The sequence below is a fragment of the Cnephaeus nilssonii genome, assembly GCF_951640355.1.
Source record: "Cnephaeus nilssonii genome assembly, chromosome: 10".
NCBI classification, from domain to species: Eukaryota; Metazoa; Chordata; class Mammalia; order Chiroptera; family Vespertilionidae; genus Cnephaeus; species Cnephaeus nilssonii.
Window position 1 is genome coordinate 2,115,063 of NC_137081.1, and position 17,477 is coordinate 2,132,539.

Sequence of the window (17,477 nt, forward strand, 5' to 3'; positions counted from 1 at the left end):
AAGAGAAAGAAATGTGTCTCAATTCACCACTGAGTGATGTCACCCAGTGGTGATACCAGCTCAGACCCACACCCACTAGACACCGATTGAGAAAACACAGTGGCATGAGGAAGAGGACGGGGACCTGGGACACCACGCAAAGGGTCCTGGTGCAGCCCCTCCACATGTGCTCGCGGTACTGGGAGCATGAGATTCCTCTTCTCTCCGGGGCTCTCGTGGGCACCGTGAGATGCAATACTTTCCTGTGCAAAATGTCATCTCACTTCTCTTACATGAACGCATCCGTCATGAATTTTTCTCATGAGTATAAACGAATATAAAACTTTTACTTGAATAGCTAATCAAATGTAAGAATTTTAGGACAAACAAGAAAAACAATAGAACTTGTCCATGTAAAGCCTGAAAGAAAGCATAAAAAGCATAATTTTTTTAAAATGCCTGTTTTTTCACAGTGGAAAAGAATTCTAATGAAGAAATTAAATGTCAACTTCCTTGACCACCTAAAACAATAAGATAATGAATATACATTACGATTTTTTTGTTCAAGCATCAAAGACACTAGGAGGAAAAAATGGATCATGTTTCTGAATCGGTGTGAACACACAAAAAGTCTTAAGAATAAAATGGAGGTGATCGGGAGGTGGGAAGATGCACAGCTCACCCCCTTTCTCCCCGGCGTGGCGGGGTGACCCAGGAGAAGAGCGCCTCTTCCTAGCCATTCGACGGTGGCCTTGTCCTCGCAAGCAGTGACTCTCCAGTCTGAAGTCAGAAGGTGCACAGCGATTGGCCCAATGACTTCTCCTTCCCTGTCACCCATTGGATGATGTCATCCGCATCCGGGCATCTTGGTGCTGTTGTAACTGGGCCTGCAGAGAAGCAAGTGTTCCCCTGACCACACCCACACAACAGACATTCACCTGGGAATATACGTATCACGTGTGAACGGAGTGAAAATTAAGTAACATAAACGGGGAGATGGAAAGATGAAGACAAGTTTAAAGGAACCCAGCGTTGAGCTGGGTCTTAAGGAAGTGACTTCAATGAATGGGTGTGAGGTGCGGAGAACGTTATGTGCACATACAAGCATGGAGGTGGCCCTGCTTAACGTGAACAGGAGAAAAACAAAACAAATGCAGGGGGTCTTGACTAGAATAGAAACGCCTGCGTGGAAGATAGGAATGAGCGAAGGAATGATGGACTGATGGTCAGGGTGGTAAGAAAGCGCTCGCTTCCCAGAAATAGCTTGATCCTGTGGACAACCAGGTTTTTCTTGCAAAGGTGTCATGAAGAACTACACGTGGTGTGTGCCCCTTTCTCAAACACGTCCCAGAACTTGTCTCTAGACCCACAGATGCATTGAAAGGCTGTGTGAACGTGGCGCGAAATGCATGCCTGTGGACGCCTGAACCTGGAGATGGTTGTACTAATCTTTGTAGCAGCTCAGATAGAAGGAGACCTTTTTGGGGGTGCTCTTTTGATATTCCCTGTGACAAGCTGCCTCTTTCCCCGTTTCTTAAAAAAAAAATTAAGCCATGCTAAAGCTAACTTTTTCTCTAGAAAAATCTGTTCTGGCTTTCCAGCAGCATACAAGTCTGAACTCAAGAAGTCCCGCTTTGGCTGGCTAAAGAAATGGGTGAGAAGCAGAAACAGCAAAGATAAGTGTGTAACGTTTAAAATGCCGTCCGGACATCTGCCTGAAACTCGGCGGCGGGGCCAGGGGGGTGGGCGAGGAGGACAAACAGGCTTTTCTTCCCGGGACGCCCTGGCGGCCCCTCTTCAAGCTGCGTCCCCGTGGGATCTGGCAAGATCCCAGCACAAAAAACGTCTAGGAAGATAAGGTTTGCAACTTAGCCATGCCCAAGCAGAGGGCACCCACCCCTTCTTAAAATTAGGCAGGGAATGTGAGAAGGAAAACATTTTTTAAAAAATGCACACATCCCATTCTTGTCCTGCAATGCAGGGCAGAGCGCTCAGAGCGCGGCGGGGGGCTGCACAGACGTAAAGGTGCTTAAAGGAGGCCGCAAGCGTCTCCGCAAACAGAGGCGGACGCAGTCCAGATGTGCTAGCTCCCCGCCGTGGGCTGTGTCTCCTATAAGAGCAAACGGCATATTAATCATTTCTTTTACTGCGGAGGGGATGGGTGCTGCTCTCATATTTCAGAAAGGGGCTGGCAAGTGAGGGAGGCCAAACTTTTTCCTATTTAAGGCCACGGCAGAGGGATCCCGCGGCTGCTGCAGGACGGGCCGTGCCGGAGGCAGGGACTGATGGTGCTACTCTGAGCGCCCGGCGCCGCTCTGTGTGCACGGAGAGTCTCATGTCCGACCTGTAGACATGACGAGCTCTGTGCGGAAGGCGGCCTGGCTGCTCCTCACGCTGCTGCACCCCGCGCTGGTCCTGGCTCAGCAGCTCCCGGAAGGTGAGTGGGTGCCGTTCCTCCGGACCCCCGGGCTCTGTCTCTCCTGCCGGGGCAGGGGGGCAGCGGGGGGCTCAGGCTCGGGGGGGGGGGGGTGTCCCTGGGGCCGCTCCCAGATGTGAGCGTGGAGTGGCCGGGATGCTGCCTTTGAGGACCTGGGCTTAGCAAGCAGAGTGTCTTTTTGTGCGGGAACGTGAGCTGGGGCCTGAGATAACAATGTGTCCCACTAACTTGCTTTCCTGTTGGTGGCACGGCAGCGCTTAGAGCGGCTGGGAGCCCGCTCCTGGATGCCAGCGTCCTGGCAGGGTCCCGGGCAGCGGGGAGGCACTGGGCTCCTGCACACGGCTCTCGCTCCTTTGTGTGCCGGTGCTCTGTAGGGGGGGAGGGAGCCCTGTCCTCCAGTGAGAACATGCACTTAAGTCATAGCGTGCATGCAGAACGGGCTGGAGGAAACGCTGTGCGTTATCAGAGTTACTGAATAGGGTTCCATACAACGGCAACAGGGTCACCCTAAACCCCTCACACAGGTCCGAACTGTTCAGTGCGTCACGGCTCCTAACTTTTGTCTGTTTCAAGCACTTAGAGTGCTGACTGATACCTATTTTCTAAGAGTTTGTTGTTAAGGATCTAGTGTTTTATGTCTGTTCTACACTTTACCTACATCTGCATGAATAAAGAGAGTTTTTTTTAAAAAAAACATACCTTCTACAGAAATGTTTGACTTTCCTGCAAACAAGGTAAAGACACCGGGACTGTCTGACCTCCACAAGCTTGATGGGCTGTGTGTTCTAATAAGGGCAAACAATGATTTCCATGTGCCAATTTCCCCCAAACCGCATCTGTCTCAACATCTGATTATGTGAAAATACTCCTTTAAATTCATACGTTTCTTAGTCGCCAAAATCCTGGACTTATTGGAATACAAACTTAAAGAGAAGCACATATTTAAATGTTAAACGTGAAGGTGCTAGAAGAAATCATTACACATCCATTTCCGTTTGCACATGAGCACAATGTCCACATCTAAACCTGTAGCTTTCGCAAACATGGTGTCCGAAAATGGTTGTCTTTGTTTTTAGTACTAAACAGCTTTGATGTTCTCACAGGTCCTGTATGTAAGTAGGGGGGAACCCCACTGGCATTTCCTCAGGCATATTCAGCCTACGGCCACAAAGAAAAGAAACATGCAAACCCCTTGTTCCCTCACCTCCTCACCCCTGCCCCCTACTTCTCTCCCCCCTTCCTCTCCCCTCCTTATCTGTCCACCCCTTTGGCTCCTTTGCACTTCCCCCCCCTTTTCATTCTTTCACTCGTCACCCCACCCCCTTCCTAGGCAAGTCCACCTCTCCTCAACTCTCCTTCTCTCTCCCCTCCTCTCTCACCACCACCCCCCCCCCCGCCCTCACGTGTCCTCCCTATGCCTCCACCTCTTTTCTTCTCTCCTCTGCCTCTTCCTTTCTTTCCTAGAATCCTCCATCCTCCGCCCTCCCATTTCTCCCCCCTTTTCCTCTCCATCGGACCCTCCCAGAAGATGCTAAACTCCCACGCCTTGGCTAGAAAACCAAGCGACTCTTGCCACACCCCCACCTCAATGAAGACTTTTACTTTTTTTGTGAAGCTTTTAAATTCCTCTGATTTCTGAAAAAGAGGGGGAAAAAATCACAGCGTTTCCACTTGTTGGAAAGACTACAAACCTTTGGTGTTTAGTTCAAAGACTGACAAAATATTTGTAATTGCCTAGGGGTTATAATTTTTCATAAGCACTGTGGCTATTTGTCTCCTAACCCCCACTTTGGGGAGGAAACATGTGTGCTGCCTACATTATCAGAACATTACATAATTGTCTTCACCCCCCTTTTCTCCTAGCTGCAGGAAAGAACAAACAGCTAGGGGACTTTGCTGACACATGGGGGTGCTTTTTAGTTCAAAGGAAGTGGAGAGGGATTCTGTTCAGCTTATTGTTCATGGTTAAGAATTTTTTAAGAGGAGACATACATCTAATGTTCCTCATGGGCTTTCCAGGACAATTCCGCTGGGGCGTGAGCTTTGGGGAGGTGCCAGGGGGTGGCTGGACACACAGCGCCTGGAGAGCACCGTGTAGTTCCCATGTGCGTCCCGAGAGCCCCAGAGCAAGAGCACAGCTCTAACGAACACGCACCTCGTCTCCTCACACACGGCTCCTGGCACAGGAAGCCTGTCCTCCCAGAGAATTGTGAGTCCTGTTTAATCCGAGCATTTGATTCCAGCGACGGAGAACTGTGGTCTGTTTTATATTTCCTGTCCTGTAGGGACATGCCAGGGTTTAAGCAGAGACTCTCCCCCTAGTGGCTGACCCGCAGAGCTGCAGAACCGATGCGGACATGAAGGTCACACACAGCTGGACCCCCTATTTCACAAAGAGATTTAAAAACAGGGCATGAATGAATGTTAAATATTAAATAGGACTTTCCTAAAAAAATAAGCATATTGCGGATAGCATATTGCCAAATACACATGCTCACACACGATACTCACAATATGGAAAGTCTATTTGGAGATGAGCTTGATGTGATGGGCCATTTAAAAAATCCCACATGTAATATATAACTTTATGTCATCTATAAAGTTCCACATGTAATATATAATAACTTTTCTGAGTATTTTTCGAGTTTCTGCTGTCGTCTGTATTGGACATAAGTATTTCAGGAGGATATTACTCAGTATTTACTTCATTGGGGCCGGGAGATCGGCAACCTTTTACTGAAAAGTGTTCTAAGTTGTGAGCCTATATTTTGCTATTCCGAGGCACCCGCCGGGACAGCGAGGTGGGGGCCGCTCCTTTTGTTAGAATTGCAAATGGTCGGTGGAGTCCGAGGATCGGGTCCGAGGTACAGGCCGTGAGGCTCTGTCCTTCACGCTTGCAAGGAGAGTTTGTAACCGACCAAGTAGCACTCACGTTTTCTGGTTTGTGTCCCCCTATAATGCAACACAGCTACCTAACGGGGGAAAGTTAGCATAAAAATCACTGGAAACAATTACACGTCTAAAAGCAGAGAATGCGTGACTGCTCACAAGGCTCAGTGTCCGACACCCAGCAGGGATTCAGGGCTGCAGTGGAGATCACACAGCTAGGAAATGACGGCGTGAAGACCGGAACCCAAATTCTGCTCAATTCTAGGTAATCAGAAGAAATAAGATATACCTTAAAGTTAGAGCATATGGGTTTTCTTATTTTTGTAACAGTCATTGAAAAGCGATACGAAAAAAAAAAACCCACATACTGTCCTAGAAAATATATGAGCTAATGCATTTCTAAAGGGAAAAGAAAGGCAGATTTTCTTTTTTGTTAAGCACTCCATTTTGAATTGGTACATCTGTGTTTTAAACAAGAGGCTCCCTATAATTTAACCAGAAATCACCTTCAGTCTTGTAGAGTAAATTCTCCGTGAATAACGTATTAGTTCAAAATACTGTTTCTCCTGGGTGATAAGGCCCATTTCCTGAGGGCCTGCAGGCCCCCCCCCCCCCCCCGCGTGCTGGTGGGGTGCGGGCAGGAGGCCTCAGGACTGTGGGAGCAGCCAGCCCCTGAGGCGCTGCTGGGAGAGGGGGAGGAGGGGGGGGAGGCCTTTGGAGGAGGGGTGCCTCCTGGCTGGACACCTCACCTCCAGGCTTATTTTTAAGAACCTAGAGCCGGGAGCTGTGCGCTTCCCAGGAGGAGAGCTGAGAGGCAGGCACTCCTCCAGCAAGTCCCTGCTTCTGCCCCTCAGGGGTGCCCGCCAGGCCCCGGGGCCTCCAGAGAGAAGGGTGCCCTCTACCGAGCGCCCCGTGGCCAGGGCGGAGGCTGGGGCGGACCCACGGGCGTGAGCCCAGCTCTCCATCTGGCAACAGGGTTTTGTCAGAGCGGGATCGCTCCAGACTGCAGGTTTCAACACGAAGGGTGGCATTGCCTTGCTGGGCACGGAGGCCCTGGGCGGTTCTCGGGGCCGCACTAGCGTCTGGAAGCGGCTCAGTGGACTGCTCCCTGGAAAACAGTTTTCCCTGGAAAAAGCGCAGGCCCGCTGCTTCCCACACTCAGCAGCGGGGGAGGGCGTGGTGGGGGTAAAAAAACCAGCATTCTCAAAGGGGAGACTGCCTGGTTCATGTCAAGATGACAACGGAAAAAATGAGAGCGGCCTCCTCAGCGCAAACCCTCTGCTCGCTGCAGTGCGGGAGGGACTGGAACGGGGGTGTCTGTCTGTCTGGGCCTAATGCAAACACATGCCTTTCCGGATTAACGAACAAAGCCCTCTACTTTCCAGACGGGGGTCAAAGAGCCGCCACTTAAAATGCAATCTTAATGACCAAGAGGAAAAGTTCCAACCGGAGGCCACACACTAAACTGCTCAAAAGATGTAAAAAGCAGAGATAAAGGAATCAGACGCTGTTAACAATCCCACTGGCTTAAAACTCACCCTGAGAAAGGCCCGCGTTAGTCAGATGGCACTGCCCCCTCTGAAACTGGCTTTTCTACCATATTTGGTGCGGAGGGAGGCAGAGCCCATGCTCCGCAAGTTAATTAAAATCGGGGGAAAAACACCCTTTAAAGCTGCTGGCATGCTCATGCTGTCTAGCCCGAGAAGGGAAGCGTCCGGTGAAGTTAGAAGTTCAGGAATGGGAATGACTGAGCAACGTTTTCCGCGAACCAGCGTCTGGGTGAGATCCTCCGTGAGTTCCTGACGCTGGTCCAGGAGCCCCCTGCTCGCTGCAGCTGCGGGAGCCCCTTCTGTGTGTGTGAGATCTCTGCTGGGTCTCCAGGCTTCAGTGAACCTACTGCGGGCCTAGCTGTCACTGGGGTGGTCTTGGAGGGAAGACCTTTTCTTGGTAAGGTCGGGAGAAAATAAACAACAGAATTGAACTCCAGATGCTCACTTCTCGGTTTGAGACTAGACAGGAAAGATGTTCTGCAGAAAACCGGTATCTCTTTCCAAAAAATCTACCTTTTCGGACTCTGATTTTAAACTTGCAGGGTTTAGAAACCATAAGGGGAGAGGACCTCGACCCTGTCCTGCCCTGGGAACTGCAGACAGGGGATGGAACACAGCACTCGAGAGAACCATAAAAGCTTTATGACTCGTCATTTACATGTTTTTTTAAAATTGGTGAGGACAAGAATAAGCAGACTCTACCTCGCCCATGCAAACAACATTTTAAAATTGAAATTATCCATCTCTGCAGGTCTGTAGACCTTCCCTTCAAAACCCATTGTGTTAACTAACATATTTAAAGATACTCCAATAAATATAAAAGCAGCAGAAACATATTTAACAAAAGCTATGTCCTCCAAACATTGGTGTCATTTAAAAGTCAAACATATTTCAGTTGGAAACTATATGAACTCCAAATATACACTTACAAGATATTCAACTTTCTAACGTAACAGGAAAATAATGTTATGATGACAGATTTATCATATCTATCAGTAAAAACAGAAGAGAAAAATATTGAGCTTGTCACTCAAGCTAAATTAACAACGTGGATGCTTTAGGGAATACTATTTTTACTACAAAAGTGGAATTAAGACAAACATAATTTGCATTAGTTTTAGTCACAACAATAAATTCAGCATAAATTAACATGTGAAGAATGAAAACAAAGAAAGATTTCAGCATATCCAAAAATATTAAATTGTGTTACTTGGTTTTATTTTTCTGCAAAGTTCCAAACCAGAGAGAGAGCTAGGAAATAAAAGAAGCTAAGGGTAGATGATGATAAACTAGCTTCATCTCGTTTTGTAATTCAGACCCCAGTAAGGACATGATTTAGTCTAATGAGCTGCTTGTGTGACCATAAATAAATTTATCTCAGGACCGTGCTTTGTAAAGGGACCGGAAGCATCAAGTGACGTAAGAGGTGGAGTTTAAAGTTAATTGCAAACTAGAACAGGGGGCTTAGCGTAAGTGATTACAATAAGGGAAGTCCCTGGAAAACATATTACTTGTCCAGAGTAAGAAGGAGATTATTTGCTCTTTACTTAGCATGTTTGCAAAAGGACTTGACTTAGTTCTTTATCAAAGGAAATAACGTGAGATGACTGTCATTCACGAGTCCCCTTTTCCACTCCGTTTCTAAACGCTGCGTGTGGCCAACGGGCACTTTGTCCCCTTGAAGACACACGTTTCCCCTGTCAGGCCATGATCCCCACGCATCACTGGGCTTTCACACTAAATCCATGATCCCCACGTATGACTGGGCTTTCACATTAACTGCGAGGGCCACGCGACATCTGTGTAAGCGTGTCAGCTTCCGGGAGGACACGTTGCCACCACAGAGTGTCATGCGCAGAACAGGAAGTGAGAGGAAACGGCGTGAAAGTCACCGTTCGTTCAACAGTGACTGAGGGAATGCAACAGAGAAAGTCTGACCACGCGCCACAGCGTCTGGGAACTGCCTTTAGAGAGAGCAGACCCCCTTCCCGTCTGTGAAAGAAGTTGTGTCAGGACACAAACGGCATTCACTCTTCATTTCCCAGCATTCCAATGTTCTCTGGTCACCTAGACCAACATCACCTTTAATAAAAGGAGAGCTGCTCTCAAATGACTCAGGCCTCCCGTGGAGACTCTGGGTTGTAAAAAGCACGATGCACATGGTTTCTAAGAAGCCTTGGGAACAGGGGGTTAAATAATAAGTTTTGTGTGTATGACATTGGGTTTAACCCAATCCTAACAAATTTGCTTACAGTGTTAGTAAGTCAATATTGTGCTCATGCATTTAGTCGTTTGCAGAGCAAATGGGAAACACTTATTTCTAGCGATGCGATGATGCCTTCAATGGGACGGAACAGGAGGGTGAACACACAAGGAAGAAATGTATGGTAATTTTAGGACGCTTTAAGAACACAGGAAGAGGAGGCATTTAAAATATGAGATACTCAACCCTGCTTAAACTGTCATCCTCATTTGCCTCTAACATGTCATTGGTATTCAGTAACTAATTTTTATAACAGGTCTTGTGTTAAACATAGAAAGCTGTTCCTGATCCAGAGACAAAGAGCTGAAACCCATTAGTATAAAGCAGTAGCATTTTCCCCAGCTTTACTGAAGTATTATTGATATAAAATTGTATGCACTTAAAGTGCACATATGATGATTTCCTGTACACAGACACTGTGAAGTGGTTACCACAATCACGTTAAGTAATGCATCCATCCCCACCTGGTTACCTTGTATGCGTGGTAAACACACCCAGGCTCTCGTCTCTGGCACATTGCAAGTGTCAATGCCGTGTTACTACCTGTGGTCCTCACTCTGCTCCCGTGGCATTCTCAGGGGGCCAGGAAGCCCCAAATCCACACTATTAATGGGCGAAGCTTGACCTAAAACTAGTCTGTTGGAACATTTCACAAAGTTAATTTAGAGAAAGTTGTTGTTGTTTTTAAGGAAGTCAGTGCAAAGAGCAAAGGAAGGAGGTCATGCAATCGTCTTACACAGGCTTCCATCTCATTAACACTTTCAGATCTTTCCTGGAAAAACAGTCCGCTTAGGGCGTCAGTTATGCTTAGAGAACAATGAGTGTAATGCCTAGCCCCTCTGCTGTGTCACTGCTCATAAGAATATAAACCAGTGTGGGTCCCCTCTCAAGCACATCTTTCTTAACACCATTCGAACAGGCCTGCTCATTTGCCCGAGGTCCACGTTTGGCATCCAGCCTCTGTGCTCACTAAGTATAAAGGAATGACTCTTCAAACGTTTACACGGCATTTCTTCCCAATATCCTCATATATCTGTTTCAAGCGTGAAGGACGAACTAGAACAGCTTGCCTGCTAAAAATTGCAATAAGACAATCGTGCCTTCTTTTATGAGCGGTGGACCCATCGGGTAACGGTCACACGAAGTCAGAGTGAACTGTTAAGCTTCTTGAATGGATGGAGGGTGTGGCACAAGGTCGTGACGGTCGCAGCTGCACACGCGAATGGGCACGGGGATGGCGGCGATGGCGGGGGGCTGGGGCGCCTACAGGTTCTGAAGCTCTCCTGGGAGCTGTCACGCACCCCGCTAAGCCTGTGAACCCCGAACACTCAGCACAGACCTGAACCGTTATCTCTTCAGCTATGTGGCGGGGGGCGGGGGGAACGGGAACTTAAAAAGGAGACTTCATGGTTGTATGTGAAAAGCTCAGGACCCACGCAAGGCCTTTTGGGGCCAGACAGCAAAGCGTGGCTGTTAACCGCTTACCCGCTGCAGGCAGGCCGCCTCAGAGGACACTTTAAGATCTTGGCTCTGAGAAATAAAATGAAAGTTCACTTTTCACAAAAATACAAATACTGGACAGCAAGGACGCCGTTCATTGTTTGCAAAACTTTTTGCAGATATTTAGAAACTTCTTTTATTTATTCACGGCTGGCCAGCTAGCGTGGTAATCCTCAATCCGAGGCTGCATTTCACCACAACCACAGCTCATGCCTGCAGAGCTCGGACCAGGTTTTATTTTGGCAACCCCCACGCTGATGCATTGGCCATAGCCGCTGAAACAGGCTAAAATGTGCGTTGAAGCAAATTTGGGGCCATTTTAAGCCCCAAATGGTCATGATTCATATTTTTCATGTTTTTTTTACTTCAGTCTTACCAATATTTGTTAAAAAAAAAAACACACCTTCGTTTTGTAATTTGGAAACCTCTTCACATCCATATGGCACACCCAACATATGGTCGTACCGTGTTGACCTACTGTAGCCCCAAGAGCTGGCGGTGAGATTCTGTACTGCAGCGAGTATCGCCGAAGCTTCCCCAGCTTCTGGACGGGGGTTATGTTGCCAAGAGCAGCTGAGTTTCCCCTGAATGTCTCAAAGAGGTTAATCAATCCGGACCGCCTTCCGAGGCCCTGACACCATTATCTTTATTGTTCAGTGCTCCCATCTGCTGTTGGAGCAAATCACAGCCACTGGGTGGAGAGGCTTATTTTCAATGGCACAATTAATAAATAAGTTTCTGTGTTGTATGATTTTCATCGGTATTAAATCCTTACTCTATATAAAATTCAAGTACTTCCTGGCCTTAAGAGAAGCTTGCTATGCTGTGCCAATGTGATGTTCATAAACAGATTTGGTATTTCACGCAATCTCTTACTACTTAGCAAATTAGGTAGGAAAAATAGGATATCCTTGGTACCTAAATTTGTGGATTTTTTTTTTTTTGCATAAGCAAGTTCATAAGAAGATACACTTAATGAAATGGGTAAATTATTTGTTTCAAACCAGCTCTCCTTTGGCTATTGCAAACAGTGAAAATCACATTTCAGCAAAACATGAGCAAATGTCACGCCATCTTACCTGTTTTCCAGTTATTGATGGAGGATGCTCCCATCTCGGCCAGTCCTACGCGGACAGAGATGTCTGGAAGCCAGAGCCATGCCAGATATGCGTGTGCGACTCAGGATCTGTTCTCTGCGATGACATAATCTGTGATGACCAGGAATTGGACTGTCCCAACCCGGAGATCCCGTTCGGAGAGTGCTGCGCGGTGTGCCCTCAGCCTCCGACCTCTGTAAGTGGAAAGCACAGCGCCCCTCCCCCCGGTTTGTATGTAAGCACGTGGCTAGTTCCTATATCCCAGGACGTGAAAAGGAGTCTGTCCAACAACCCTGTTAGCGTTACACGTAAAAGGTGGACGCTCTGGTTTAAAGCCAGAGACTGGATGTGATTTGGGATAAGAAACAGATGTGCAAACTGGGACAGACTTCGTGGGAAAGTAGCTCCTACGTCTTTTTAACCTGTACCTTCTCCATTCGTTAGCCTACGCGCCCTCCGAATGGCCATGGACCTCAAGGCCCGAAGGGAGATCCCGTAAGTACACACCCTCCAGTGGAATAACATTAGCTTCTTGAGTAGTTTGCTTTAAAAAAAAAAATCAAATAGCCTTTGTATAATGGAACTTCCATCGTTTATACATTTATTTAGTAGCATATATTTCAATAATGACACAAAATAACTCAAACTAAGATTCCGTGATTGTCCTTGAGGAATGAAGCTTCCCAAACTTTATGTAGTGTCCTCATTCCCATTAACAGTTTCCAAAATAAAGCTCAGGTCACTATGCAAAAGCATAAATGGCACTGGAATTACTCATAGGATTTCGTTTCAAAGGTATATTTTCCCCCCCAAAAATGTATTACTTATATTGATTCCTCAATTTATAAAGCAGAGAAGCTACTACTTGATGATGATTCTGAGTCATTAGGATTTTTCTCTGTTTCATTCGTTTTTATGTGATTTTTAGGGCCCTCCGGGTATTCCTGGGAGAAATGGCGATCCTGGGCTTCCCGGGCAGCCAGGCATCCCCGGTTCTCCCGGCGCCCCCGGAATCTGTGAATCATGCCCCACTGGTGGCCAGGTAATACACGTCTGGACAAAAAGGTTCCCCTGGTTAAAGCTCGCTCCTTGTCGCCTTTTCTTTAGCCTACATCACATTTCTCTCCGGTGGGCTCCTTATCTCTGTTCTCTGATTTGACATATTTAACAAATTTGTATTTAGTGCTTATAAGTGCTGGGTACTTTCCTAAATGTTCTATAAACATTTACTCTTCCTCATTATGCTAATGCTATTACTACTATATCGCTGCACAACGTTCCCACTTCTCAGCACGCATAGGCCGTATGCACTCTGTGTGAGAAACGAACCATCAACTGCCAAAAGAATTAGCGAGAGAATTTAGGAATCGCTGCAACTGAGCCGATTTCGCTTATTACCCCAATGGCAAAGCTTCCGGACGTTTGGATGAAAAGCAGTTGAGCTGTGAACATTCCTTATTGACTTCAAGTCAACAGGGTTATGTTCCTCTTGAAAAGCAGGGCAAGCAACTAACTCTGCACGTAAAGCAAATAACCAAGCACAGAAACAAAGCACCCGTCCTGCCGTGCTGGAGTAAGGAGAAATTTACAAACACTACGTACACACCCCACTATGAGTTTTTAAAAATTATTTTCAAATATCGATTAGCAAGAAGCAAAGGATAGCACCTAATGTATTCTTACCCTGGTACCAAACAGAACCCATTGCTAAACCTGCAATTCAACATAGACTCATCTCCAAAGAAATTCAGCCAACACACGCGCCTTTCTCTCATTCGTGGGCTTAGTTTCTACGCAGATGTTTGTTTTGGGGTGAATCTGCTTGGCATCTCAACCCAAAGCCAGGGGAGAGATATTTTACTTGTGTCATTAACTGTTGGGAAAACAATTTGGCTTCTCCATTTTTCTGCTCCAAACGAGAAGTTCGGATTATTCATCCTCTGAACACTCTTTTGCCCTCAACCAGCCTCTGCCCCTGTGTTTCTAATGCTGTGAATGTCACTGCAAAATGCTTCGGGGAAGAGCATGGAGGAGCAGGTTGTGTGGGATTGCCATTTCATGCAGTTAATTCAAGGATTACAAAGCAACTCTTTCTGTAGAACGTAAAGCTATAGAGAGACAGGGTAAGCAAGATCATGAAACAATACGTACCACCTCCTCTGGCACGCGGGGAAGTCCTCTCCGTGGATAGTGGATGTTGCGTGCGCTGCTGCTAAATGCTTTTGAAAAGAACCGCCATCTATATACCAACATGATTGTCTCTGTCTGGTCTTTTTGCTACAGAACTACTCTCCCCAGTTCGAGTCCTACGATGTCAAGTCCGGAGTAGGAGGAGCGGGCCTCGCAGGCTATCCCGGGCCAGCTGTACGTACACGGGTTTCTCGGCGTGGTAGAGCACCATTGAGTCTCTGATAAATCTTGAATGGTTGTTCTTCCAGTGATACGGTATTACAGCAGCATTGTATACAGTAGCTTGTTCCCTATGAAGGATAGGGAAGGAGATGGTAGGATAATCACGATCCTCTATCCTAGCTCCCTTTTTGCTTACCTTCTCCTTTCTGCCTGTTTGACCACTCGTTTCTGTCTTATAGAACCACTTACACCAGGCCCACCTGCTTTCATGATTCGGTCTCACACTCATATATTCCTCATTTTAACCAGATTGTCACTGCCACTTTTCCTCTCTCTCATCTAAGTTTTTCAGAAGCTTCTTTTATTGTCTTTTCATTAATTAAATGCTACTTTCTAGATGACATGTTGAGTGATGAAGGTCCAATATCCCAATCTGTCTCAACTCATATCCTGGAATCAAATACAAGTATTTACAGGATTCATCCAGTCTTTAAGTTCATCTACCATAATGATACTCCTCACATTGTACCCAAAGCGTTTCTTTCAATGTAAATGACCTAGGGTTTTAAAAGAAGAAAACAGCAAAAAGCATTGAGCTCTGGGCACGTGCCCATGATGCATGGTTTCCCATGATGCATGGTGTCCCATGCAAATGACCCTGTTGTGGAGGGCCTATCAGGAGGAGCAACACTAGGTCAGGTGACCATTTCACTGAGCAAAAGGTACGTAAGCGTAAGTGAAATGTAAGACTGGATTCCCAGGGATTATGGCACATTGTTGCCCAGATCATTGGTCCCCATATTTGTGACTTCTAAAATGACAAAATTTTAACTAATACATCCAAATGAAGTGGCTAAAGAAAGACCATTAAAATTTACATAAGTTACAAAAAGAGACTTTTACAAATCTCTGAAGTTACAGGGGCTGTGATTTGTGTGTGTATGTCTCTTTCAAAGCCAGGGAATTATATTAACTATGTTAGCACCTGCTCTTACTGAGCTACATTCATATTATGAACCCTATGTTTAAATCAGATATGTAGTTTTTACTTAAAAAAAAAACAAACACTGAAAAGCCACTACTTATTAATATTCCAGAAAAGTAGTCACAAGAGAAAATTTAATGACAAACTGTGGTTTTATAAATTTATTAACAGTCTTTAAAAATAGCAGGTTACAACGCTGACTGTTTTCTAGTTTAATCTGAAAAAAGTGATAAGTCAATTGATTATAATTGTAATTCATCATTGTCCCAAATATGGATGATTCTCAGAAGCACACCTAAATCTCCATGTCTACATGACTCAGTGATGCACGGAGAACTCTGGGGGTGATTTACACCGTTGTCTTTAGAAATGAGGTTGTGTAGAATGCAGATAACTACTTTTCTGCAATGAGTGGGGCTTCCAAGCAGAAAAATAAAAATAAAATGTTTCTTGTTCCAGCATCCTAATGTTGAGGGGATTTTCATAGCATTTCACTGCATTTTTCCAGATTTTAAATCCCCTTTGGGGGGTTTCAGGCCAACAAATTTAAATATTTATCAATAATTGTTGTTGATTTGGTGGGAATTTCATTTAGAGTGACATTTTTGTAATATCTTTGTTGTAAATATAATAAAATTAAGCCTATCCATGAATAGCTATTACATGGGTAGCTATTACGTACTAAATGTTCACATTTTTAAAGACACGGTTATTCCTATGCAATGGCGTCTCTTTCATGCTTGCGTAAAGTATATTTCAGATGCATTTATTTTGTATTTATTCTTTAAATTTGCATTCCAGGGTCCTCCAGGCCCCCCCGGCCCCCCTGGTGTATCTGGTCATCCCGGCTCCCCTGTAAGTATGGCCATAGCGGTGCTTCTCTTCATGCGTGTTCTGTAAGTCAAGGTGACACAGACCCTGCCATCATTCCGCTACGCCAGCATGCGTAGTTCCACTGCAGTAGAGAAGTCGCAACCAAGAAACGACCGTTCCTGCAAAGATGCTCAATTCCTTCCCACAAACAACTCTTAGCAATCAGAACTTGGTCAAATTAAACCACATGTTTAACTTGCATGTCACACGACTCAAGTTTGAAACAATTCGGTTTCAGTGGAATTGAGTAGATGAAATGACTGTCTTCAATGTAAGTGAATCGTGTGAAGATTAAGTTACTTTAGAGAATATTTACACATCATTCTACCCACTAGGGTTCTCCGGGGTACCAAGGCCCCCCTGGTGAGCCTGGGCAAGCTGGTCCTTCGGTGAGTAACGATCACATCTACATTTAATAAACTGAAAACTCTGTATAGAAACCACCTTCATTTTCCAAAACGTAACCACAGGTTCCTACAAAGTATAGACTAAGTTTATGCTTTCCACTTACAATAATAAATGGTGTTTTTATGATGGTTGAATGGGTTTCACAGACCTTTGGGACCCTTTTAATGGTTTAAATATCTAAGAGACACTGTTTACTCTAGGAGTTCTCTGGCTAATTAGAAATTACAATAATCCACTTACTAGTGCAGTTATAAATCTTCCATCTCTTAAACATAGATTTAATCTACCTATAGCCACTCAGTTCACCTTCATATCTCCTCTTCTGCTATATGATTTGTAAAACTTAATTTAGTAGAAATAAACATAATCTAATAGGGTTCTCCAGGAAAACATGCTGTGTAAATAAGTAAGGTGAAGTTATTTTAATATTTCAAAGTATTTTGAAATACCTATATATTTAAAATTCAATATCTCAAAAATGGAAAATTGTATCAAAATTTATAAATACGCACATGTGATATAAAACATAGATGCATGATATTATTAATTTTCATAAAAAGTAAATTTAACAAAGGGAGCTGGGGAGAAAGAGGCTCCTGCAATAAAGTCAACATTAAAAAATGTTTAATTTTTTAAAATAAGTTGAACAAACAGTAAAAACTGGATACAATACAGGTAAATATTAACTCAATTTGTTATTTTCTTGATAAAAATACTGAGAGTATTTTCATAAAGGAGGTTTCTTCCACTAATGCATACAATATGTAATAATTAATTGACTAACAGAAAAATCTACGGATTTATTTACTTTTCATTTCCTTATTTTTAGGGCCCTCCAGGACCTCCTGGTGCTATTGGTCCAGCTGGTCCCGCTGGAAAAGATGTAAGTTTTTAAGGACTGAATGGAGATACAGCAAAATTCAACTTGGAATATTCTAAGTAGCATGCACCATATGCCACAATTTTAGAGAGAAAAACCTTACCCAAAAATCACCTTAATGACATTTTAGCTCATATTGATCTTTGACTAGCGAAGGTTAATCGTACTTGCATAACTGCATAAACCTCTTGTTAAATTCTAAACAGCAGAACCCCCAAATGTCCATCAAGAAGACTCACCCAGTGACTGTCACTTAAGGGGAAG

General features: G+C 45.1%; 1 protein-coding gene across 1 annotated transcript in view; it reads left to right on the plus strand.

The window, feature by feature from the left end:
• Positions 1–2,027: 2,027 nt before the first annotated feature.
• Positions 2,028–17,477, plus strand: part of COL3A1 (collagen type III alpha 1 chain) — a 38,710-nt gene continuing 23,260 nt past the window's right edge. Inside the window, exons 1-8 of the mRNA XM_079782096.1 lie at positions 2,028–2,416; positions 11,709–11,911; positions 12,160–12,210; positions 12,644–12,757; positions 13,999–14,079; positions 15,854–15,907; positions 16,261–16,314; positions 17,163–17,216. Of these exons, the coding sequence (XP_079638222.1) occupies positions 2,332–2,416; positions 11,709–11,911; positions 12,160–12,210; positions 12,644–12,757; positions 13,999–14,079; positions 15,854–15,907; positions 16,261–16,314; positions 17,163–17,216 (696 nt within the window). The 5' untranslated portion in view covers positions 2,028–2,331. The remainder of the gene's footprint in view (positions 2,417–11,708; positions 11,912–12,159; positions 12,211–12,643; positions 12,758–13,998; positions 14,080–15,853; positions 15,908–16,260; positions 16,315–17,162; positions 17,217–17,477) is intronic.